This window comes from Onychomys torridus, chromosome 16 (assembly GCF_903995425.1).
Source record: "Onychomys torridus chromosome 16, mOncTor1.1, whole genome shotgun sequence".
Classification (NCBI taxonomy): Eukaryota; Metazoa; Chordata; class Mammalia; order Rodentia; family Cricetidae; genus Onychomys; species Onychomys torridus.
This window is the reverse complement of record NC_050458.1, coordinates 21677855-21703111: the sequence shown is the minus strand read 5'-3', so window position 1 is coordinate 21703111 and position 25257 is coordinate 21677855. Positions and strand designations below refer to the sequence as shown.

Sequence of the window (25257 nt, the reverse complement as noted above, 5' to 3'; positions counted from 1 at the left end):
AAAATCGCTTAAAATTTGTCACTTCTTTAAAAAAAAAAGTGTGACGTGTCTCCTCCATAGAATGTAGCCCGAGATCTGCAGAATCTATCGTTTCTTTCTGTATTTTCTTCAAGGTGGTACACAGAGGCATATGTACTTTCTAAAGGCTTACCTTTCCAGAAAGCAGAAATTCGATTACTATGCCACCAGAGGATTCAACCAACCAGCTAAACATTCAATGTGCCAAGCTCTTGGCGCACTGGGATCCAATACCCACAAGTTTATATATTTTCCATTAAGATAATACTGTTCGGTTCTTATTAAAAATTCTTCTGAGAGCTGCATCTTCCTGGGACCAGTTGACCTATGCTCCTCCCCCTGGGACCTCAACATAAACTCAAATCCCTTCGCCTCCCCGCGCCGGTCTTTCCCGCCTCTTCTCAGCCCAGCGCTTACGAGGCTGTTTCTCGGTGCTCTCCAGGGACGCCGCCTCAGTCCCGGGTTGGCTCTCCCTACCAGCCACCGATCGACACTTTCCTTCCCTCCAGGTGACGAGCAGCAAGTACCGATCCATTTTCTTCGCGCTCAGCCTCAGTTTTAGGTCTCAAAAGAGCCGCGCGCAACGCGCACTTCCGGTTTCCTGCCGCTTAGGTTGGCCGGGAATAATATCCTAGGTCAGTTTTCCCGCCCATTGTTTTTGGAAATTATTCTCTCAGTAGCCACACTCTTTGCTCCATGTCATAACGAAAACGGCTCTTGGAGATCCGGGACCGGAGCGTGGGGGAGAAGCAGAAGAGTGCTCGCCGGAAGTAGGAACCTTCGTGCTCAGTTGTCGGTGTTTCCGGCCGGACTGGTGATGCTGGTGCCCCGGCTGGGCGAGTGGAAACCAGAGGACGCTGTAAGTGGGAAAGCATGTCCAGCTTCTCCAGGGCGCCCCAGGTGAGCTCGTGCACGTCTGACGTGGTGGTGTGCTCCGGACGCTGGCGAAAATGGAGAGCGGTGGTTCACGGGGATTTAGTACAGAAGCCGAGCCTTCAGGGAAGCTGACACTCGTGGCCAAGAAGCGCCTTAGGGAGTCACATACCAGAGGGTTGCGCTCAGGCCACCACTTGCTTTGATATCTTTGTCTGGGTACTCCTTTCTCTCTTCAGCCTGCCCATTTCTTGTCTTCTCTTCCCTGCAGAGAGTCCTAGAAAACTAAGTTGAATGACATGGAGCCATGAAAACCACTGAAAGATGTTTATTTAGTATAATGGAGACTGGCGGGGAAGGGGAAAGGGTGGAGCTGTAGCTGATTTAGTTCTGTACGTGTCTAGCATGCAGAAAGCCCTGGGTATCATCCCCAGCACTACATAAACCTGACGTTATGGCGCACGCATGTTATTCTAGCACTTGGGAGGTGGAGGAAGGAAGATCAGAAGTTCAAGGCCAATCTTCTCAGCTACATAGCGATCTTGAGGTCAGCCTCCGCTACCTGAGACTGTTTCAAAAGAAGACAAGAATGGGGACCTGCTGGAGGGTTTTAACCTAGAAGTTTTAGGCATTAAAAGGACCTAGCACCCAGGCTGCCAGGTGGAAGATAGGCTGTTCACAGATGGGGATCTGTGAAAGACAAAGGGGGAAAATCAGTTTGAATTGCTATTCTAGTATACCACGCAAGATACTCATGCACAAGTCAGGCTAAAACACTGGAGTGCTGAAAAGTCCACAGTATGTGTTAAAGGGTAGACTGAGTGAAAGAAGAAACAAGAATTACATTGAAGAATTCTGGTTTGGGCAAACCGAAGGCTGTGTCATAGGGAACATTGAAACTGAAGCAGATTTTAGGTAGAAAAGAGAGAACAAGTTTTCTATATGTTAATCCAAGATGACTTGTAGCCTAATGCCACTTGAAAATCAGCTCCTTTAAGTGTAGTTGTTACCTACATGAATAGGTAAATACAGGATGTGAAAGTAAACATTTTCAAACTTTGGCAACAGGTTGACATTGTGCCAGCATTTGTATTGTTTATCAAACTGTTTTAGGTATCAGTCTGCATGGGATGGGGGAAACTTGTCTTTGCGTATGCATGGGCTAGTTCAAAGTTCAGGATAACTAATATGAAACCACAAGCTGAACTGTATTTTTCTAGCATATAATCTCTCTGTGTGTGCCAAATGAAAGCATCTAGTCAAGATATCTCTGGAATAGAGATAATTTTCTTAGTTTGGAGATATTGAAGACCTGAAGATGTCTGTTGAAGATAAGCCTGTAATACCAGATATTCTGGAGGATGAAGCGGTAGGGTTGTAACTTTAAGCCTTTGGGGGGGTACAGAGTGAGTTCAAGGCCAAACTGAGTAGCTTACTGAAACTCTGACTCAAAAGTATTAAAAGGAGACTAGTGATGTATCTCAGTGGTGGAATGCTTGCCTCGAGCCCCAGTGTCTCACACACACACACAGAAATGTTGAAGTTCAGTTATACTTTTCTGATTGTGCAGTTGTATTTTACCCTCCTAGAACTGAGGTTGAATTATCTGCAGTTGCCAATTAGTCACCCAACTTTCTGTATAATTCACTAATTATCTCAGTACACTAATGAGAAATGCAATGGAGACAGAATGCACACACACACAAATTTTAGCCATAGTCTGTTTTTCAAAGTAATCGTTGGCTTAGTTGTAGAATACATATTGCCTGAGTCCAGCTCTGGATAAGGGCAGGGTCTGGCGATGGGTGAATGCAAGAGCAGCAACGGAGGAATCAGACACAGGACACTTCTTAGTTTCGTTTTAAAAGGGATGGACAGAGAGGAAGCATATCTTTGTGTGGCTTGTTCTACTCTGATGGGAGCCATCCCCTGCAGGACAGGTCCCAGCAGAAGATGTAAGGAGTTGGTGAGGGAAGTGAGCTAGGCCATGGTGAACGGGAGAATCTTGCAGCCTGACTGACTAGCAACCGGAGTGCTTAGAATTCAGTAAGCAGGTATATATATATATTCATGATGTTCCAAAACACAGATCATATCATTTTTGTTTTTGGACATGTGTTTCACTTTCTCTTGCTCATCTTTTATTCATTATTGATAAACTATGACAGAATAGAGTTATTTCCAATCAAAATTCAAGTTTTGACATCATTAATAAGCAGTTATCATTTTCACTTCTTAACCCTACAACCCAATTTTTAAGAATCTAGAGGCAAATGACAGCCTGTCTCAGGCTGGTAGCTGTGGTTGCTTCAAGGACACAAAACCAAAACAAAATCTTGAAGCAATCCTGAGCATTTTGCCATGTCCCAAGCAGTGTATTATTAACTCTTAATGGTCAGAGTGCCCAAGAAAAATCCTCAGGCCAAAGCTGCTGCAGTTAATATTTAAATTCTGGCATTATACAATGTTTATTTTTTATACTTTTATAGAGCTTGTCTATGTGTCTGATTCTGACATTCTGTTATTCCTTGGTCATTTGACACCAGAGTGGCTCTCTGTGTGCTAATTTTGATAAGAAAGGGAGGTCCTGACATCTCATTCTTTTATCATCTTTCCCCTCCATTCTTTGCCCATCCGTATAAGAATCTATATAGGGCAGGGTAACTTCAGTTAATCTAACTTTGTTACTGTATGTGCCACATAATTGCCTGAATGTATAGTGGGAAGTGGTTTGTTATCTGAACTGTGTGACTAATTCCTCTAGCCCACTGATTCTTATTGACCTTTTTGAGATTACTTTGTTTTGAATATCTTGTTCCTGGGTAAGTACAGGGACAGATGTTTCAAGAATGCCTTATAGCCTCATAAAGAGACCTCTAGTTTCTTTATGTGTGTCATAACCTCCAAGGCATAAGGAAGACTTTCAAGTAGATAAGGATGTCTCCCTAGAAGCAGAGGAGCTGGGAGATAGTATGGCCAGGACTGTCCTGGGGAAGCTTAAAAGCAGCATTTCTGGGAGAAGGCATAAATGATTCATAAGAAATTTTCCATCAATCCAGTATCCCTAAATTGTGCAGATATTAAAAGTCTTCCCAGTATGCAACAGGTGGAGATGAAACCAAAGTTGCCACAGTGGCCATCATGTGCCTCAGCTTTGCTGGATCCTTATGGGTTTATGACTTCTGCCATTTCCATCAGATATGGCTGTAGCAACATGTGATGGCATGTAATGATGTATTTAATTATTTCCATTCTAACTAAAATTTTCTTCATCTTTTTCTTTTTAAGCAATGGGCCACTTTTGCTCGAATGTGGTATCTCTTAGATGGCAAAATGCAGCCCCCTGGCAAACTTGCAGCTATAGCCTCAAAAAAACTTCAAGGATTACATAAACCAGTGTACCATCAGCTGAGTAAGTATTGTCTTACACCCGTCATTAGCATCCATAGTTTACACTCTAGAAGAGGAACCATGTGAACTTTGATTGGACTGTATCTAAGGGCTTCTTTTTGTGCATCTATGAGAATTGTGCATTCTGTCCTTCTGGAAGTCCTCATTGGATGCTAACTGAATTTGACTTACTGATAAAAGAAAAAATCCCAGAAGGACCATTTCTTCCAGGACAGCTTTATGTTATGTTGTTACCAAACAGAAAATCGCCAGTAGGCCTTACTTCCATTGTAATAGTATCTTGATTTGCCTGTAAATTGGGTTTCCCTTGCACATGTCTCTTCTCATGTGATGTGCCTTTGAGTAGAGAGTTTTTAACACCAGTCCTGCCTATTTTCTAATATTCCTTCCCTAGAAAGACAGAGCTAGCTGAGTATGGTAAGTTGCCTTTCACTCTTGAATTAAAGATTTGCTTTCTGTATGCTATTTCTAAAATAATAAGACTGTTTTCATTCTATAAGAGTTAGGCTTGTAGGCATGTTAGATTGACTTTGTTTACTGAGGCATTTTCCTGTCACAACCTAATTTTCCTCTCACTAAAAAGTGGGCGTACCCTACAGCCCAGCCTGTAGACCTCTTCTCATTCATTGAGTGACTAATTTCCATCTCAGAACTCTAAGAACTATGTGTGCAAATCCTTCCAAATACCTGTCACTGCTTTTGACCTGTATGCTACACTCATGTCCAGTTTCTGCTCAGCATGTCCTCTTGGATACCCAGTAGTCATCTGCAGTAAAGCAGCCCAATTAGAGACATTTTACTCCTGGATTTTCCCTACCCAAACCAGCCTGTCCTTCTCAGTTTTCCTCATCTTAATTAATAGTATCTGTGTCTTCTTGCATGTTCTGGTTTGAAGCCTTCTCTACTTCTAAGTTCTATGACTCTTTTTTGAGTCCCCACAACCTGCGTAAGTATACCTCATTTAAAAATTAGCAAGCAACATTCCTGAAATCTGGCAGCTTTTCATTCTCTGCCTCTGTTCTGTTTGAACTGTTGTTCTCTATACTTTCTTGCTCATTCATAGTTCCTGCACAGACTAGGCTGAGTTCTCTTTTCCAAAACTACAGAATCAAAGGCAGAGTCGTGCCTGTCCCCTACAGGACTTACTAACGTGGCCCCTGAACCTCTGCCATTGTTCCCATCTGTCCTCTGAGCAATCCTCTAAGGCCTGCTGCTATCTCCTTAACTGGTCTAGCAAGCACATGTTTGCTTGGCTCCCTTCACACTCTTCTCTGCCTGCATGTTCTTCCCCAATTCTGCGTGGTTCACTCCTTTCTACCTTTTGTTTTTCTGGCCAGTCATTTCTGTCCTAAACAAGGCCTTTCTTGGACCCTCTGTCCAGTCGCCTATTCACCCTTTGAGCCCTACTTTGCCATTTTTTAAAATAACATTTATGTTTCACTTGACATGAACATACTTGCTGTCTGCCTTTCTTCACTAGACTTAATTTACAAAACAAAGAATTCATAATAGTGGAATGTAAAAAGTTATTTGTTGTATGAATGTTTGCATTTATAAATACTAGTTAAGAAAATGGAAAGAAAGAAAAAAACCTTTCATATAGGGCCTTGGCATTTGAGCAGCTAGATTTTGAGATCCATGAAGCTGGAGCAAGAAAGAAGTTATTTCAAATGATTTAGCCAAGAGCAAGGCTTTATAATTTTTCTTATGTGTTAAGCCTATTGGTCTACCTTCTAGAGTAAACTTTCAGTAGAGTATTAGAATAACCTGTACTCTGAAATCTGTGTGTAGAATGTGAATCTAAGGATTTTGCCATGCCCAAGCACCTCATGTAGTATGTGGCTCCTACCAAATACTCATCAGAAGTAGCTTGTGCATGACATTTCAAACAGATGCTTCATAAACACAGTCACCTCTTTTCTTCCCTGAGTTTGGTCTGTAGTCACCATGACAACTGAATTACTAACTATTGCACAGAATTTTAAGGGGAAATGTGTGTTACAGCATTTCTATTATCCACTCAATATCTAACCTTGTTTGTGTGGATTTCTGTAAAGATCTTTATTATATATACTTTAACACTGAGCTCTTGATCCACAACATTATAACTCAGTTGTGAACTAAGTTTATCTAGTACACATTATCTCTCAGAGCATATATCGCAGCCCTCCTATGCTCAGGAATATAACACAGTATTCCAGTACCAGAGTTGAGGGGTACTTTAAGAGTGAAGGCACTTAACAAAAAAATATAAGTACAAAAACTACAACACTAAACAGACCTTCAGAACAGTACTATTTGCATTAGAGAGAAGAAATAGAACATTGTTTTCTATAGCCAAAGCTGGCAATGTGTGAATCAGGCAACTCAAGTTATAACAGCTAAGGAAATTTACAAATATGAAGTCATGAACAATGAGATCAACTGAATTTTGAAAGAAATAGTGAGCAGCATTTGTACTTTTGCTAAAAATAAATGGCTGTTTTTCTTTAAAAAAAAAAAAATATTTGGCAAACCAAAACCATGCATCTTCACAGAATTGCAAATTTGTTTAATTTCTCATGACTTGAGATGTTTTACCTGCCCCAGAGGTAGATGAAAAACTGAAGGAAGAATGTAGTGACATTCTCATTGTCCTTCAGCTATGTCATAGTATAATTGGGGCTGACCCTTGGGCTCCTGCTTCCTCACATAGGAGATTCCTTCTTGTCTTATGTGTGGTTTTTAGCACTTAACAGCATTTCCTGTCCATGTATTTGTTCCTTAGGGATAGAATCAATAAACAGTAAACAATTCCACTGAGACTGCCTTTGTAGAAACAGCAGTGATAAGAAATTGGAGGTAAAGTAAAATAAGTCATAGTCACTAATTTCTGTCCCCAAGGACAGCAGGGACCAGCCTCCTCAGTAGTTCTTTGTTTAAGAGGGAGTCATTGTTTCTTATATGTTCTTTAGATGCTACAAGTATACATTCTGCTGGGACAGCAGAATGACTGCCTGGAGGCCCTCCTTTCTTAAGAACAGAATAGCTTCTCTATGAAGTTGGAAACTTTTTAAAGGTTAAATTTCGTGTTTGCCTCACTGTTTAATGTGTTAACTACATCAGCAAAGCTTCTCATGGCCACAAGATGTCACTATAATCAAATCTAAATCATCAGTGGTTGGTAAATGCATTGTCTTTAAGAGTTTATTTCTAACATTTAGTAGTTTAACAAGCAGTTAACGGGTGTTAGGTATTCATAATCACTGTATACATTTTTTTGGAAAATGGTGATACCTTTTGGGATGGCTGTAAAGTTGACCATTAAGGTTATCAGACTATAACATAATATTTGAACTGCTTGGTTTGGTGGTGGGCCTTGCAAGATGTTAGGAGAAACAAGCAAACAGGCTTGCCCCTAAGAAATTATTTTGTTTTATTTTTCCTCCTTCTCCCCCTCCTCCGTCTGCCAGTCTGTCTGTCTGTCTGTCTGTCTCTCTCTCTCTCTCTCTCTCTCTCTCTCTCTCTCTCTGTGTATGTGTGTGTGTGTGTGTGTGTGTGTGTGTGTGTGTGTGTGTGTGTTTTACTGGAGATTGCACCTTGGTCTTAGACGTGCTACATTACTACTGTAACTCTGAGATTTGATTTTTGTGGAAGATGTAAGTCAAGGAGCAGATGACATGACTCACCAGCGTGTTATCACAGTCTTGATAGTCAGCCAGTGTTTATGGTCACACAATGACCTATCGCTCTGTACAGGCTCGGATGCCAGAAGTCATGTTCACGTGAATCTTTCCATATTTGACCTTGGAAGGTTGGAAGTAAGCAGAAGACCAGTGCCAACTTTTAGTATTTATTACTTACTTTGAAGAGCAATTTTTGAGTATATTTTACACCAAACCTTACAGATATTTGGGCCTTAGTCTCTTGTCATCATCGAAGGATCCGAAGACTCTTAGGTTAGGCTTCAAAAAACAACATGCTGAAGTAGGGCTCGTGAGGAGGAAGAAAAACAAGCGCAGACTAGAAGAGATATTTGCAAACCATCCAGTTAACAAAGGACTTTCACCTAGACTGCACAAAGAACAGAAACAACACTAGAAAGTCACAGTCTAATTAGAAAACGAACAGCGTACATGACCAGAGGGCAGGTACATGCAAGTCTAATTAATACAAGCCGGTAGGAGAGATGCAAATTAAAACCACAGTGAGCTGTAAAAAAAAAAAAAAATAGTGATAGTGAGTGAAAAAAATGGAGAAATTGTACTATTCATCTCTTGGTAGAAACATAAAATGACAGAGTCTAAAAAAAAATGATACAGGAATTCTGATTTATTTCCCGTCAGTACGTGGACCAAAACTGTACATTTTTAGTTAAAAGTTTAAGATTGGGCCATGAGTGGCTTGGTGACAGCGAATGTTTGCCGTACACGCCTGGCACCCTCTGTTCAATCCCTGTGACCCACACAAAGGTGGAAGGAGGAACCAGCTCCGGAGAGTTGTTCTCTGACCTCCGCCTGTGCTTCATGGCATACACAACGAAACAACTGTAAAATTTTAGACGAACATGTGTGTGTTTCATTAACAAATTGAGTCAAAACCGATCATACTGTAGTAACCAGGACGTCAGTCTTTTCCACCAGTGGTTACTTTTGTATTCACCTGCAGTTCACTTCAACACCAATATTTAGTTGCGGGTCAGCTTTATTTTGAAGTAGTAGCAAGGTGTTTTAAAGATAAAGAGATTTGATATAACTTACTGTGGAAAAATAATCTGTACCCTACATGTAACAGACCTTGTTTTCATCTTATTTGTGGTGTTTTAACTAAGGTCCCTCAAAAGAGCCTTTTTGATGATTTTTGTACAATTTTTAAGTGACGTTAGATATTTTGTACATATTTAAAGCCTTTTTAAAGGATGTGTTTTTTTTCTTCAGTAGGTATCACAGCTGAGCCTGACCTGGTAGCTATGTGTGAGCATCAGCAAATCGCCTAAGCTTGAAAGGTCTCAGCTGCTGTAGCTGTGAGCTGTGTGACGCTGGGGTCATTCAGCATGCCGAGGCTTCTGGAACATTGTCACACCCTCCTCAGTTGACCTCCTCGTTCCCTGTGCAAGTGTCCCTGGCCAGCGTCTGTCACTCATAGGAGCTTGTGTCATTTCATCAGGCAGATACTGTCTGGCGTTCCCTTCCAGCCCGGCAGCAGCAGGCCATCGGTTTCTCCCTGTAGCCTCTCCCCCTTTACACTGGCAGGGCCAACCACTGCTCTCTCTGCCCCTGCCTTCCCCTCGATGCTAAAGTACGAACCTGTCCGTTCTGTGCTCAAATTCCTTCTTTGCATATAACCTTCTCATGCGACTTGGAGTTTCTAGTAGTATACTAATTTATACGTAATATTTTTAGTGACGTTTTAAAATATGGTTCCAGAATCTTTTGAAGTTGTTCTTTTTCTAAGTAGTAGAACAGTGATTTAATGTTTCAGATTAGCTGATGACTTTATGAACAGTGGTTCATGTGGAAACTTACATGTTGACACTTCAGTTCGTTTTTAGATGGACACAAACATAAAGGTCTTTTTCATGAGGACATTAACACAGTACATGTATTGTGGTTTTCAGGTCATCTGTCCTGTCCGGTCTGTTTGCAGTCTTTGCTGAGAGTGCCATTTAGATTTAACTAGTTAAATGTGGTTGGAAAACGCCTCGTGGCAGTAGTTAATGCATAAAGTCATAGTGTTCTATTGTTGTCTAAAATTGAAAAGGGGACTAATCAATCGTAATGTCTCACATTTGTTTCTAATTTGCCTATTGGTAAAATACACTTGGTACTTTCATGTACATACTGTTTTCATTTTCTTTGCTATTTGTAAAGGAAAACTTGTATCATCTACTTAAATGTAAATGTAATAGAAATGTTTAAATGTAAGTTTTAGCAGGAGAGTTATCAGTGGGAGGAGTAAACAGAATAATAGTTTGCCTCTAAAGAATGTGTTGTCATTATTGCCATCTTTTAAATTTTTATGTTACCTTTCCTCCAGTGTTGAGATCTTCGTGGCATATCAAATGAAACCAATGTGTTCAAGGATTGTGATCTTGCACTGTGACTGTTATTTTTGAATGTGTTGTTTGCACTCTGGTAACTAAATAATCAAGCCATTGTTCTTAAGGCTTTGATGTTTGATGTTTTAGTACAAAGTCTTTCTACCTTGTTTCTTTTGAAATCCAGGTGACTGTGGAGATCATGTTGTCATAATAAACACAAGACATATTGCATTTTCTGGAAACAAATGGGAGCAAAAAGTGTACTCCTCACATACTGGGTAAGAAAATATCATTGCTAAGGAAAAGAATTCAGTAATAATAATACCGTTACCCTTTTTTTTAAAGGAAAGGGTAGTTTTTTTAAATTGGCATGTAAATCATGCTGATTTTACTGATACTGCATGTCTAGCTTGTTGACCAAAAACAGACCACCACCCTTGCAGGTCAGTCTTTCTCCTTCCTGTAATTCCCTCACCGTTTGCAGCACCGTCCGGACCCGGGAATCTCACACGAACAGTAAGGGATGACCACTCTTCTCTGGCTCCCATCTTGTCTGTCACCATCTCTCTTGGGGAAATGTGCTTACTGGATGTACTGAGGGTTCCCAAGGACAGTGGGACTCTGTCCTCCATCTTCCCAACTAGGTCAACTTTTGCTGTAAAATAGATTTTCTTCAAGGCCATGTCAATATTGTGGCTCAGAACATTACTGTCAGCCAAAAACCATGTCCTTGTTAAATTATGTCTCTTCCTTTACGCATGTTTTAGTTGTGTTAATCCAATAGCAAGAGGTTAGCTTTGTTCTATTTTAGATTTTATCTCCACCATATTATTTTCAGATCCTGGTTTTGCCATCTATATTGAATTAACCTATAGTTTCAGGTGAAGAGCAAAATTTCCTTCAACGTACCTTTGTACTGTCATCCAAGTTATTAATGTTGATCTTCCACTCTTTTTTTAAATTTATGTGTATGAATGCTTTGCCTGCATGCATGTATCAGAGCACTCGGGTCCAGTGCACAAGGAGGCCAGAAGAGGGCCTCTGGAACGGCAGTGACACAGCTGTGAGCAGCCATGTGGTGCAGTGACAAAACGGTCCTGTAGCATGAATCCTAATTGGTCTTATAGTAAAAACCCAGAGTCAGATATCGGTGAAGGCTGAAGATCCAAGCAGAGCAGCCAGCCACTGGTTCTTACTTGTAGGAATCCTCAGCAGAAAAGAGAGCTGAGCTCCTGTCTCCTCCCACCTTATTTTCCTCTCTTCGTCCAGCCATACCACTTCCTGTCTCCACCTCCCGAGTGCTAGGATTAAAGGCATGAGATCCTAAGGGCTAGAATCCAAGGTGTGTGCCACCACTGCCTGGTTCTGTTTCTCTTTTAGACTAGATCAATCTTGTGCTACACAGTGGCCTTGAACTCACAGAGATCAATCTGCCTCTGCCTCCCAAGTGCTGGGATTAAAGGTGTGTGCCACCACTGCCTGGCCTCAGTGGCTAGCTAGTGGCTTAGTTCCACACTCTGATCTTCAGGCAAGCTTTATTTGTTAAGTTACAGACAAAATATCACCACTTTCTTGTGCTCTTCAGTACTGCATCACAGTTTTGTGTTCAAAATTGTACTTTTTAGTTGTAGATTTTTAATACATGTGACTTTTAGAAAATAGAGTTTTGAAAAAAAGGAATTAAAATTCACTTCTGATCCATGACTCTGCATTTTAGTGTGTATGTAAGTTTGTATCTTTTTTTAATCTGGTATGAAATTCTGAGAACCTTTTCATAAAAATGATTTTATAGCATTGGATAGCAGTGTACTGTGTGATTTACCAGGCATTATTCTTCTATGTTTAAAATGAAAGCATCTAGGTTTTTATACAGTTGGATAGTGTTTTTACCCATTAACATTATAGAGTATGTAAGTGCACTTAAAAAGAACCTCTGGAAAGGAAATGAATTTCGAGCTGAAAGGAATGAATAGGTCTTTTCATTTCCAGAGTCATTCTACTATTGTAGAGTAGAAGTTTACCTGTTTTTTGATGACTGCAGCCACAATCTAACATTAAAAAGAACTGAACACTAATAAGGCTCTGCAATGTTTATGGATAACTGATTATTTTCACTTGCTTAATAGTGAGGTTTCTGCTCTTTCGTATCACCTTCGGGTATTTGGGGGGCATAATTTATTTGTTTGGGGTTCTTTGAAACAAACTTTGATGAAGCCCAGGCCTGTCTTGAGCTTGTTATGTGGCTGAATCTGGTCTTGAACTCCGATCCTCCTGTCTCTGTCTCCAAGTGCAGAGCGGATAGGAGTGTGCTGCACCCCCAGCTTTTTTTTTTTTTTTTTTAAACCACTGTTTATGTGCTTTTAGTCTATTGGAATATTAGTCTATTGTTAATTTTTGTTTGTTTGTTTCTTAGGAACTTTATGGTATTCTTTACTGTTAGTTAATTTTTTTATAATTTAGTCTGGCTTTTCCATGGAATCCTTCTGACTTCTTGTCTCAGAAAGTCTCTTCTCAACAAATCATTTATGAACATTGACTTCTTATTTTTTTTAGTGTTGAATGACCTTGTTTAAATTCATTGAAATATTTTGACATGACTGACCAAAAACCATGTCATCACTCTCCTTAACACAGGACCCGGTCTTATTTACCTGTACATCCCTCATGCGCAGCGAAACAGGCACTTAGAAAGTGTGCATCGTTTAATTTATGAGAAACTCATGACTGTCATATCAATCAATTTTCCCTTATTCCCTCCAGGGCATTTCAGTAAAGGAAGAAATGTAGTTGCTTTTCACTTGTGAGAGTCAATTGACTATCACATTACTCAAGTTGTCTCCTGCTTGGGATTTATATTAGCTTTCCAGGTCCTTCAGGAGAAAGTCCAAAATCCTGAAATATAGCATAAGTGGTATTATGGTTTAGAATTTGCCAGCCCAGTGTTGAAAATAGAAAGGTAATCTTTAGCATAGACATTACAAAGTAGTTTTCCATGAAGGGAGAGACTATAAGAATAGACGTCTAGACGGGTGTTTCTTCTTCTAAAACTGAAATTCCATGCAACAAATAAGTTATAGCAGCTTGAAAATGACCCATCTTTCTCAGTAAACATTTAATATGTTTGTTTTAAGTTGAAGTCCTAAGTGGTTTACTCAATTATCTTAGAATTCTTTTCAGAATTTCTTGAAAGTAACTTAAATTTGGATAATCCTCAATTTTTCTCTTAGAAACACTAGCTGTCCACTTTTTCCCTTCTGGGTTTTTTGTTTGTTTGTGGGTTTTTTTGGTTTGTTTTGTTTTGTAAAAATCATTTAAGTTTTTTTTTTATTATTATTTAGAATAGTAAGCCCTCATAGCTATGTGTTGTTGTCAGTTTCTTACACTTTCCCAAGGTGATTTTCTCCTTTCACTCAGAATTTTGTAAAATTAGATGGGGTAAATAACAGTTTTTATTAGACTACCTCCCATACAAACATACAACCAGTGTTTCACCATTACCTGAGAGGCACTGACAGAATCTGGTTTCTAGGTCTGGGCCTGGATAGTGTGCTGATTCCATTTTGTCGATTTAAGTCCAATCTGAGCACTGTGCAATAGTTAATTTATTACCTGGAACCAACACATAATTCCTAGTGATCCTTCACTGTCTGTTAGAGCAGGATTGTTACCTGTATAATGAAATGGCCAAATGGTTGGTAATCACCTGTAACCCTGGTTAAGCATCATCCTCAACTCTCTGAGGAGGTGGAGGCCAACCTGAGCTGTGAGACCTTGTCTCAGTTTAAGAAGAGAGAGAGTGAACTTCTGCCACCACATTCCCAGGTTCTCAGACCTACATTGTGCAGTTAGTCTAACTTGGTAGGGAACATAAATTATTCTGGCTCATTGCTATTTCTTTTTTTAAATAAATAAGTGGTACTCTAGATAGAATGAAAAGGTAAGAGAATGAATGAGTAAATAACAAAATTCATATGAAAATAATTATGCTAAGAAAGTTTTCTGAGTTAACTACCTGTGAAATAGTGATAGCCACTTAAGCGAATAATACTTTAACAGCATAGCTTACATATTTATTTTTAATGTGTGTGCGCACGCACATGCGTACCTGTGAGTACATGTGTGTAGCCAGAAGGTTTCTCCAGTCTCACTGGGCCATGCAGTCCTGCAGCTGCCTATAAAATAATCACTCAGAGGCTTAATATTAATTATAACTGCTCAGCCATTAGCTCAGGATTATTACTCACTAGCTCTTACACTTAAATTAACCTATAATTCTTATCTGTGTTTAGCCACGTGACTTGGTACCTTTTCTCAGTTCTGCCTTATCATCTTGCTTCCTCTATGTCTGGCTGACGACTCCCGACTCTTCCCTTTCTCTTCCCAGCATTCCTTTAGTCTGCTCAGCCGCCTATACTTCCTGCCTGGCTACTGGCCAATCAGCGCTTTATTAAACCAGTGTAAAACATTATCCACAGCATGTGTGTGCATGTACATATACATGCTTATGTGGAGGGGAGGTCAAAGGACAACTTGCAAATATATATAAATTTTAATAAACAATTTCCAGAAGAAAAATATAATTTGTTAGAATCATTTTGTTATTATAAAAGAATGATCAGCTTAAAAACGTATTTCTTCTTTTAACAGCTACCCAGGTGGATTTAGACAAGTAACAGCTGCACAGCTGCACCTGAAGGACCCAGTGGCGGTAAGCTTATAGTTTGTATTGGTCATCTGGACAACACTGATTCAGACCGTCTTTGCCATTCCCATTCAGGGCAATACCTGCTTCATCGTATTGCACAAAGTTTTATTAATGCCATATTCATTATCATTCCGTTCTGTTTCCTAATTACTGTCATTAGTTACATCAACTCAAAGAATTCAGATACTTTTTTATTTTTGGCACCTCTGTCCTTGTCTAGAGTATGATAAGCTCGCTGCAAATACCTTTGGGGCAAAAACAAAGGGATATAATGTGTTTGCTTAGTATATTGTAATCTTTCCAGTTAATTTGCCTGATTTATTTTCTGATTGAAGGTTTATTTGTTAGTTACTAAAATCTAAGTTATAGGTTTATTTATTTGTATATAGCTCTGTCAGTTGGGGAGCATATGTATGTATTAAAGATTTAGTGTTAGATGGATTTAAGTTTGAGATTACAATCTTAAAGAGTAAATAGATGGACATCAGTGTGTTTGGCCTTCTTTATCTCCAGTAAAGCTTCTTCCCTTGAGCTCTAGTGTTCTCCTAATTTGAATCTAGCTGTAGCAGTCACCTTTTGATTTGCATTTACCTGGGATATAATTTTCTATAGTTTAAACTTTCTAACTCCTCCTAACATCCACTATCCTTCCAGTATTTCACGGAGGAGGAAACAGATCCCAGAAGGAAGGCAGGGAAACAATAGATTGTAGTAAGCAAATAAGAAAAAAAGAAAACACACCCCAACAAACAACAACAGAAGTCAAATGGTATCAGGATAAGTAACAAGAATATCGAATTGGGAGGGCTAAGAAAATATCAAAAAGTTGTGTTTGTTAGAAATTAAACCCAGAGTCTAGCTTGCTAGGCCACCATTCTACCACTGTATCCCTAACCCTACAAGATATTCTAATAAACAATTAATAAACACTATTATTAATTAAATAAATATGTATCACTATTAAAAGGTGAAATAAGCACTGTTATGAATGACGTTTAATAATAAGTATTATTGGTTAATAATAACATTATTATTGTTTATTATTATTCGAATGACATACTCAACAAAGTTCTGATCCATGTGTTTGGCCCACTACTGTCTCCTTTTGCTGTTTTACAACTTAGGTTTCCTTTTGGCTGCCCATAAACATGACCTTTGAACTGTACTCAGAAGAACCAGTCCTTTCCCCTTTGGTGGCTACTAGTTTTTTTCTTAAATACGTGTCTAAGTGAACAAGGTATTACTCTGAAAATACTCCGTGTTTTCCTAAAAAAGTTAGGGGGAGGTTGGATAAATTGACGTGATGCTACCATTTGTTTATACTACCTTGAGTTTTCATGATGAAATGTAGGAGAGGGATATTCTATTATAGTAAGAGCTGGCAACCATTTAGGAGTTCTGCATGTTATCATCTGTATCATACATGCTCTGACATCACTTCTTAGGAAGAAGTTAGTGTTCTGTTTCCTAGCTGGTGTGTTTTTACACTATCACAGGTCACTATATTATGTCCCACTTGTTATGTAGGCCTGTATAGAAAAACTGTAAGGTTGGTTACATGATGCTCTCCAACTTAACTGTCACAACAAATTATAGTTTTAATTATAAGTATTTTAAAAGTTTCAAAAGTTAGTTCTGTTTCATTTGGGGTATGTTAACTGTACACTAGGAGGCAATATAATTCAACTTTTTAATAGTGACACTTGATAAGGTTTATAAAAAGTTTTTAACATTTTTTACTTTTCAAGTTACCATGGAACAAATGGGTTTAATTATGGCAGTTTTATACACGTCTTTCTACTTTGTTCTAATTACAGTTTTGGTGAACAAAAATTGAAGCATAATACAAAATGTATGGTGAAGGCTTAGAAAATATTTTATTTAAACCTATTTGCATTATTAACTCATTGAAAGAGCTTAATTTGTTAACATTTTAATTATTAATTATTTGTCTGTGTAGGAGTGTTTTATCTGCATATGTGTGTGCAGTGCCCCCAGACGTGTGTCATCCTGATAGGTTATGGAGAGAAGTGTACTTTGGGGTGATTGCATGTACTGTGTTTCTGTTCCTGGGAGTCATGCACTTCATTTGAATGCCAGTACAGCCATTTGATAGGAAGATGGAATTAGGTCAGTCTTCATCCACAGTCAGTTGTCTCTTCTGCTAGGTGAGGCTGATTATAACACTTGCTTCACAGCATCATAAATCATTGTTAAAATGTAACACGTTCACTACTAAACAACCAGTAATTGTTGGTGAACGTTAACATACCCAACAGATAGACAACGCACCCAGAAGATAATGTGCGCAACTTCTAAATGGTTGCCAGGTCTTACTGTGATAGAACATTACATTAGAATGGCTGCCAACCTGCGTCTTACTGTCAATGTAACTACTCAGATTAGTTGATGAATTTAAATCTCACTGTTCTCCCTCCTGCAGGAGTCAGGACTCAGGTCCCTCTGGTTCTTCTGTAAACTTAGAAAATGACTCATGTTGAAAATTAGCACATACAAGGGTTAGGTCTAGTCCCTTCCATTTGCTCTTTTTCTCAGTAAACAATAAGCAAGAAGCACCTCCAGAAAACAGCAGTGTAGACAGTAATAAAGCTTCTTTCTGGTGTTCCTGTGTACGCGCTTCCATCTGTGTCTTTACTGTGTCCACGTGGACTCTCGGCCGTTCCTTTTTACCACCATTTAATCGTGTTTGCTTTCGATCCATCTGAGTCTCATCTTCTGCTAAGTCCTCGGTGTATCTGGTTTTCAGATTGTGAAATTAGCTACTTATGGCATGCTGCCCAAAAACCTGCACAGAAGAACCATGATGCAAAGGTTGCATCTTTTTCCAGACGAGGTAAGTCAGCAATGCTGAGAACAGTGCTCTTCCTCAGTGCTCAGGGAAGCCTTGTTTCCCGCTTTCAAACAATTGCCATAGGTTTATTTTCAATAATTGTATCTCAACTTCCAAAATAGTTACTGTATTTTAAAGTGAACATAGTGCTTACACATACGAACACACACACACACACATGCACATTGGTAATTATTCCTTCATTAAACCATTAAGTGATGTATTATTAAAATCAAAATCAAAAAGATCAAGTTCTGTTTGCACATCAGTCACTGCTTTCTTTTTAATGGGGACTATTATGAGTGCCCTGTGAAATGGTGGTCCTCAATGATAGTTTCATCAACTGTGAAAAAGTAATTTTGTTTCATTTTATGTGATAAGTAGTAAACTTTCTATGGATCAGAGATTAACTACTCAGATTGCTAATTGTTGCCCATGACTTAACAAGAATGTTTGAAATTATAATTATGATTTGTACAGGCTAGGTCACTATCTGCATAACCAAACTAAGTTCTGAGAAGGAAAATTCAAGTTTAGAAGGCAGTAGTACTGGATACAGCAACCTGACACATCACTCAGTTGGGCGGAAATGTGAGCGTGAACCGAGACAGCTCCTCCTGATAGCAGACAAGGAATAGATTAATTACTACTTTTTCAAAATTAAGTTTCCAGGGTGGCACACACCTGTATCCAGCACTTGGGAGGCTGAGGTAGGGTGATCACACATTCAAAGCCAGCCTGGGCTATTAGAGTGTTTTATGGCCAACCTGGGTAAAACCTTGTCGCAAGGAGCAAAGAGGTGGCGGGGAAGAAGGGAAGGACCAATTACAATGTTCATCACTGGCCCATTGTACTTTTTAGGGATTTATACAAAGTGTTTGAAAAATTATAATGTTTTCTGATTCCTTTTGATAGTTTCTAATACTGTTTATTGTTTACTAATAGGAATTTTAAGAATTTTAAGTCTCAAATATGTTTAATGTAGGATATTCCAGAAGATATTCTCAAGAACTTAGTGGAAGAGCTTCCTCAGCCACGGAAAGTGCCTAAACGGCTGGATGAGTACACCCAGGAGGAAATAGAGGCTTTCCCGAGAGTGTGGGCTCCGTAAGTGCACCTTTCCTTGTGTTTTTCTGCTACCTGTTTTTCAAGCTGAACTTTGAAAAATAATAAGATCCTTAAAGGTGGTGGGAATAAACAGTTTCTCATCCCCTTTGAAACTCGGCAGCTAAGAACTACAAATAAATTCCAATGGAGATGTTGGACCCAAAGGTCTTTAAGCCTTGTGACCATGCTAAGTAAGTGTAAGGGTGTGGTTGGATCCTTCACTTGAGGTGACATTATTTGGAGTCACTATCTCTTTTAATGGTAAATTCACTGTCATTAACCCAAAAGCAGTGAGTCTCGATTTCCCATTGTTTCGTGAAAATAAGAATGTCACCTAATTAATAGTCCATTGACTCTGGAATTGTAATTTTGATCCTAGAAGAAAAAAATAAATAAAACGTTTTCCTCTCTTCCATAAAATTTCCTGTACCTTATGTCCTAATGACAGGCTATCTTCTATCTCGTTGTCTCCAGGCTTCTTGACTTGGAAATCCAGATGAAGCATGTCACCTCACTTTCTCAGGCAGTGCCTCCATAGTCCTTAACTGGCTCAGGCTCCCCTTTTTAGGCAATCATCATGGGCTTTTCTTTTCACTGCTGTATTTATCCTAGTGCAGTTGAGATGTGTGTGTGCTGGTCTCTTTAGTGTCCTGTTTTGCTCACTTGATTTCATAAGAAAACTGCGATCTTATCTTGTTTAGTGCTGAGCATAGTGCCCAGCATGCTACATGAGCACTCAGTAGATTCTTACCAAGAGAATTAATTAACATACATAATTTTCTTCATTAGCTTTTATAAGTGAAGTTCTAAAAAACTGTTTAGAAAAAAATGAAACAAATTTTTCAGTTTTTACAGACATTTATCACTACCTAAAATAATTTAATTTATATCTTTTTTTATTTGTCTCTCTATACTAATAACAGTAAAAATAGCAAGAAAGAAAGTACTTTACATGTTATTACAGCTACTCATCCTCTGAGCAACTAATAAATTAGTATAGTTTGGTCCCCATTTTTATAAATTGGAAAATAGAGGCAAAACAAAACGTGGACTAGTCACTGAAATCTCGTAATTGTAAGTGGTGGACGAGGGATTGAGCAGAAGCTCCTAGATCACCCTCCCAACTGTAGCACTGGAGTACCTCCATCGCCTTGTGCATCTGTGGTGTGCCAGACTATAAACATGCCGGCTACTACTGCTGCCTGTGAACGCAAGGACTGAGCAGTCTGTGCATCTGAGAAACCCAGCTCATGGGGATAGTCCTTGGCATGTGTTCTCAGGGCTCGGTGAGTGCTTCTGAAAATGAATGAATCCTTCCCTCAAAATTAATCTGCACAGCTTCCACACTTCAGTTGGGATTTTGCCTCTCTATGACCTAGGTCTGTACCCTAAGTAAGCTTATTTCCTCATCTGAGTTTACACAGTACCGGCACACTTGCTAATGCAGCATTGTTATATAAAAGTATATACGTAGAGAGAATCCCAGATACTCAGTTTTGATCAATTACATTCTAAAAAGTCAATAATATGTCCTATCAAGTTGCCTTCTGTAACAACGTCCCAGAAATAGAGGTCTTCCATACCTGTTAGTCTCACAGAATCACTATCAGAAGTAAGTTTATATTTCTGACCAGAAGAATTGTGATAGCATTTTTTACCAGATCTACCACGGGTGCAATTAAACAAATATGTCACCAAACATTTTATGAACTTGAAGTTCTATTATATTCTAAAGAGTTTAACTCAAGCAGTGTGGTAATATACTAACATTGAAAACTATGTCTATTTAATATTGCTATATCAAACAATCCTAGTCACACTGCTTATTGTAACTTGAGTGTCTCCACTAAATAAATAGACTTAGAAAGGGCTTTTCTGTGATGATTTTTAAGGAGATTCTCAGTGGAACTTGGAGCTGCTTGGTTTAGTTTTGAGTTACTGCTGTGGAGATGGATTTTCCTGCCCTTTCACTCCATAGTCCCCTGTAGCAGGAATATCCATTAGATGTCGGGCTTTTTTCTTTAGGGTTCATTAAAGTTGTGGTCTTTTCTCCTAAGTAGTTTTACAACATATGGTAACTTCTATTGCCAAGATAGTAAATGGATATACACTTACTGAAACTTTACCATGTATAGGTATATTAATCATTTAACATAAACATTCAAAATGTCGTTTTCTCTGCATATTAGAGCTGCCATCAGGTTCAGGTAGTTTTTAGTCCATGAGACTCATGTGACCAGGAACAGCTTCATAGACAGCCAGCTCTGGCCAGCTGCAGGACTGAACCCTGTACTGTCATTACTGCGACAGGAATAGACTTGAATCTGATGTCATTTTAATAAGCGTAAGTTTTAGTAACCATGAGTGACCGCCTTGCTGGCCTTTACCATTGATGGTTGGCACTTTATAAATTCTGTACCATTTAGAAGTAAAATTGAAGTACCTCAAGTACCATTCAATACAATGCACTGAAAGTAGAATTTCTTATTTTTGAATGTTCACCTTTATGTGATAAAAATCTCTCCTTTTGGAGGAAGAACTTAACTTAAACTTTCATTCCACCAAAAACAGCTGAACCAAGACTGTAGTCTTACTTTGGAATGTAGTGGTTAGAAGTGATTCAGGATCTGTCCGATGGTGAATCCGCAGAGACGTGACTGAAGCAGGTGTCCTGGACCACACCAGGAGTGAATACACAAGGAAGCCGCCTCCTTTGGTTTTTTGTGTCCCTGATAATAAAACTTATATGGGGATTTTTGTTGGCGTTTGGTAATAATAGGAATTTACAAACTTTCCTCTTGGAGGCTAAAGCTTTTGAACAACAGTAATAATTGTCAACCTAAACATTAAACCAGCAGATGATTAATAAGTTTGATTTCATCTTAATTAAAAACTATCATTGTTCAGATTTCACTTAAATCAGTGATTCTCAGTCTGTGAGTCGCAGCCCCTACGGGGGTCAAATGACCCTTTCTCAGGGGTCATCAAAGACCATCAGGAAACACAGATATTTATATTACTGTTAATAACATAACAGTAGCAAAACTACAGTTATGAAGTAGCAACAGAAATCATTTTATGGTTGGGGTCACCAGAGCACGAGGGACTATATTAAAGGGTCACAGCATCAGGAAGGTTGAGAACCACTGATTTAAATTGTTTTAGTACTTACAGAGGTTGTGTTTTTTTAGACCTGCTCTCAGTATATGCTAATGCATTTTCTCTTAGTTGTTGATTGGTCATTTTTTTTTTAAATAATGGTAGGAGATAAAAGATGAAATCTATTGATAACAAAAATCATAACTTTTTCAAAAGTAAAGCCATTTTTCCATTTTGGTAATACTGGCTGTTCACTCACTTCTTTCAGGAGTGGGTAAACTTTTCATGTTGGTGTCTTTTAAACATAAAGAATACAGAATTTTTTTGAGGAAAATGCTGTAAAGTATATATTTTATGCTCTAGATAATACAAAGTAGGTGTGTTCCTGATTGTACAAGTATGATTGCGGGGTATGCACTTAGAATTTCTCCTTATTTATGAGAAGAAATTAAAAAATAACAGGACTATTCTTTCTTTATACTTCAGTGGCCTGAAATTGTAGCTTTCAAGTGGACAATTATTTTAATACTACCAATAATTATTTCCATAATTGTTGCAGTTTTGCCAGCATATTACAATGATTATATCCTCTGTGGTGCTCTTGTTGAAATGGAAATTTTTTTATTGTGTAGGCTAAAAATAAAAATTGGATCATTTTAGACTTCTTTAGTTTTGAGCTTTACATAGTTCTGTAGGAGAGCTTTTATTTGGAAAGACTGCATTTATCTTGAACTGCCGTGCATTTTAATCCCTCACTTGTTAATAATGCTTTATATTAACAAAAATTCACCTTTATAGAGAAACTGAGTGGAAAGTTTGAGTGCCTTTTGTAATAAGTCTTTCTGTGACCCACCAGCCGGCTCCCAAATAATGGCATGGAGATTTATTATTAATTAAGAAAGCTAGGGCCTTAGCTTAGACTTGTCCCATTAGTTCTTATAACTTAAATTGACCCATTTATATTAATCTGTGTTTTACCTCATGGCTTTTTACCTTTCTTTCATCTTGCCCCTCCTCTTTCCTCTCCCTCTCTGGCTGGCAACTCCACCCTTTCTCCTTCCTATAGTTCTTTCTCTGTCCCCAGAAGTTCCACCTATACCTCCTCCTGCCTAGCCATTGGCCATTCTGCTGCTTATTAAACCAATCACAGTGACACATCTGCACACAGGGTACAAATATCCTACAACAGTCAGGGGTGCTTGAAAATTTACAGCGAAATCCCACATTCTCCATGTAACACATGCTACCGAGTATGCTATTGGAAATGTGCCTGCTGAGAGGGGTGGAGGGGATGGAGACAGGAGTGTAAGGACGACCAGGAGTGGTCTTGGAATTGTCTTCCCACTGAGCAGGATCAGGTTCAGTGTGTTTAATGAGTAATCCACATGATGCTATAAAAGCAAAGTGGGGCTCCAGCTGCTGGCAACAGTGGCACCAGGAAACACCCAAAGGAGCACCCTATTTGGGCTGCAGCTACTGAAGGGAACAAAGCCTTAAGTTCAGTGTGTGCCCTCTGACATGAGAGCCATTCCTCCAATAATGTGCACATTGTCAGTTTAGTTTAATATTAAGACAAGAATGTTACCCGTGTCCTTATAAAACTTGAAGATAGTGAAGAAAGATTTTACGTTCTCTAATCCTATAAGGCGCAGGGATCTGGGGTGACAGCTTCAGAGTTTTCTATAACTGTGCTAGCTAGCCTGGTCATGTGGCGTTTCCACAAGACTTAATTTGCTGTTCCTCACAGTCAGGAGCTATTAGCCGAGCTTAGGGAAGAGGGTGCTTTGCAACTTTCCCATCATGTTTCAACCAGCCCATCACTGTGTAAACTGTAGACCTGGGGATTTGCAGTGGTGCCATTTGCTCACATGAGGCCTTCCTAGCAGCTCTTCTGGATATGAACAGATCAGCAGCACTTGTTAGCATAAAAGGAAATCTATTTTAAGTAAGAAAAAAACTTGTGATTTTAGGGGGGTTTTGTTGTTGTTTTCTTGCTTTTTGAAAACACATTAAACATGCATCCCGAGATCAGGACAACATGTAGGAGTCCATTTTCTCTTGCCCTGGTGTGGGTTCCAGGGATCAATCTTAGGTCGCCAGGCCTGCACACTAGCACCTCTACCCACTGAGCAACCCACCAGCCTGAGAAACTGAACTTTCTAAGTTACTAAGCACATAAATATTTAGGCACAGAGAGACTGTGTTTTACTTCCTAAAGTACTTTGTTTTGTGATACTTTGCTTTGAATGTGTTTTAGAAGTACTGTCCTTAGGGATTTCTCAGTAAACAATCACTTCCATTTTAAAGGGGAAAAGTAATCTTCTTCAGCCAGGAGAAAATGAAATAATGGCTCATGAAGAAGTACACACTGTTTTTTTTTGTTGTTGTTGTTGTTTTTTATCTTTCAGGCCTGAAGATTATCGACTATAGGAAAGTGGAAACAGTCAAAAACAGCAGCAAGAGACTGGATGCTAACTGAGCCATCCCCATGACCCGGAACAGAGAGAAAACAGCACTTGAGCTCACTGTGGGACACTCGAGGCAGGCCTCAGCAAGACACTGCACTAGAACATACTACTTTACAGAATTATCTGTGGAGCCTGGTTTAAATGCTGTAAATGTTAATAAACCGCTCACTTGGTTATCCATTCAGTTTGCCACTTCCTGAAAACATAGCCCCTGTACCTCATGCTGTGAAGTAGCAGACATCCCCATCTCTGTGTGTTTTCTCACCAAACAGATTACTGTTCTTATACCCGTGAACAAGGCCCATCCTCCTTGCTCCTCTCCTTCCCTGATGGATCTGTCTCCCATTCCACAAAACTCATCATCTGGCTCGGTGTGTTCACTCTAACGAAGATATGTTAGTGTCATCTGTTTCTGGGTCCTGCATAGCCAGTCCTGTTCCATATGGTCTTAGGAAATGCTAGAGGATATGGTCAGTGAAGGTCAACTCAGGATGAGACTCCTCTGAGATGCCTTTCATGAAATATCCCCCGGGGCTGCATTTGGACTATTTGGTGACTCACTCATGCTTCCGTGAAGTAACTCCAATATGCTCATTGGCTCAGCAAGCCATGCACAGGTGCAGTCATTATTTTGGTTTGTTGGTACCCTGTTAGGTCAATCAGTCTTACAGAATCTTCAAGATAGCTGTGGTTCTTATTTGGGGAA

General features: G+C 39.2%; 2 protein-coding genes across 3 annotated transcripts in view; one reads left to right on the top strand and one right to left on the bottom strand.

Moving 5' to 3' along the window:
• The window catches only part of LOC118596980 (MDM2 binding protein), a 71692-nt gene extending 70922 nt beyond the window's left edge, over positions 1-770 (bottom strand). The window contains exon 1 of the mRNA XM_036208184.1: positions 436-770. Coding sequence (XP_036064077.1) covers positions 436-553 — 118 coding nt within the window. The 5' untranslated portion in view covers positions 554-770. The remainder of the gene's footprint in view (positions 1-435) is intronic.
• Positions 711-24731, top strand: Mrpl13 (mitochondrial ribosomal protein L13). Of its 2 annotated transcripts, XM_036208183.1 has the most exons (8): positions 843-918; positions 2827-2945; positions 4180-4303; positions 10506-10599; positions 14969-15029; positions 17794-17880; positions 18863-18984; positions 24492-24731. In XM_036208183.1, exons 3-8 carry the CDS (start codon positions 4201-4203, stop codon positions 24511-24513), a joined length of 489 nt encoding a protein of 162 aa, XP_036064076.1. In that variant the 5' UTR covers positions 843-918; positions 2827-2945; positions 4180-4200; the 3' UTR covers positions 24514-24731. The 2 variants fall into 2 exon arrangements, with proteins under 2 accessions (XP_036064075.1, XP_036064076.1); XM_036208182.1 differs by lacking the exon at positions 2827-2945 and having other exon boundaries at positions 711-918.
• The last annotated feature ends 526 nt before the right edge of the window (positions 24732-25257 follow it).

What these genes read in the sequence shown, in the direction of transcription:
- Mrpl13 (XM_036208182.1), top strand. Translation starts at nt 892, where the DNA reads ATGTCCAGCTTCTCCAGGGCGCCCCAG. An exon ending in GCTTCTCCAGGGCGCCCCAG is followed by an intron (nt 919 to 4,179) that starts GTGAGCTCGTGC and finishes TTTCTTTTTAAG; the next exon opens with CAATGGGCCACTTTTGCTCG. An exon ending in TGCATCTTTTTCCAGACGAG is followed by an intron (nt 17,881 to 18,862) that starts GTAAGTCAGCAA and finishes TGTTTAATGTAG; the next exon opens with GATATTCCAGAAGATATTCT.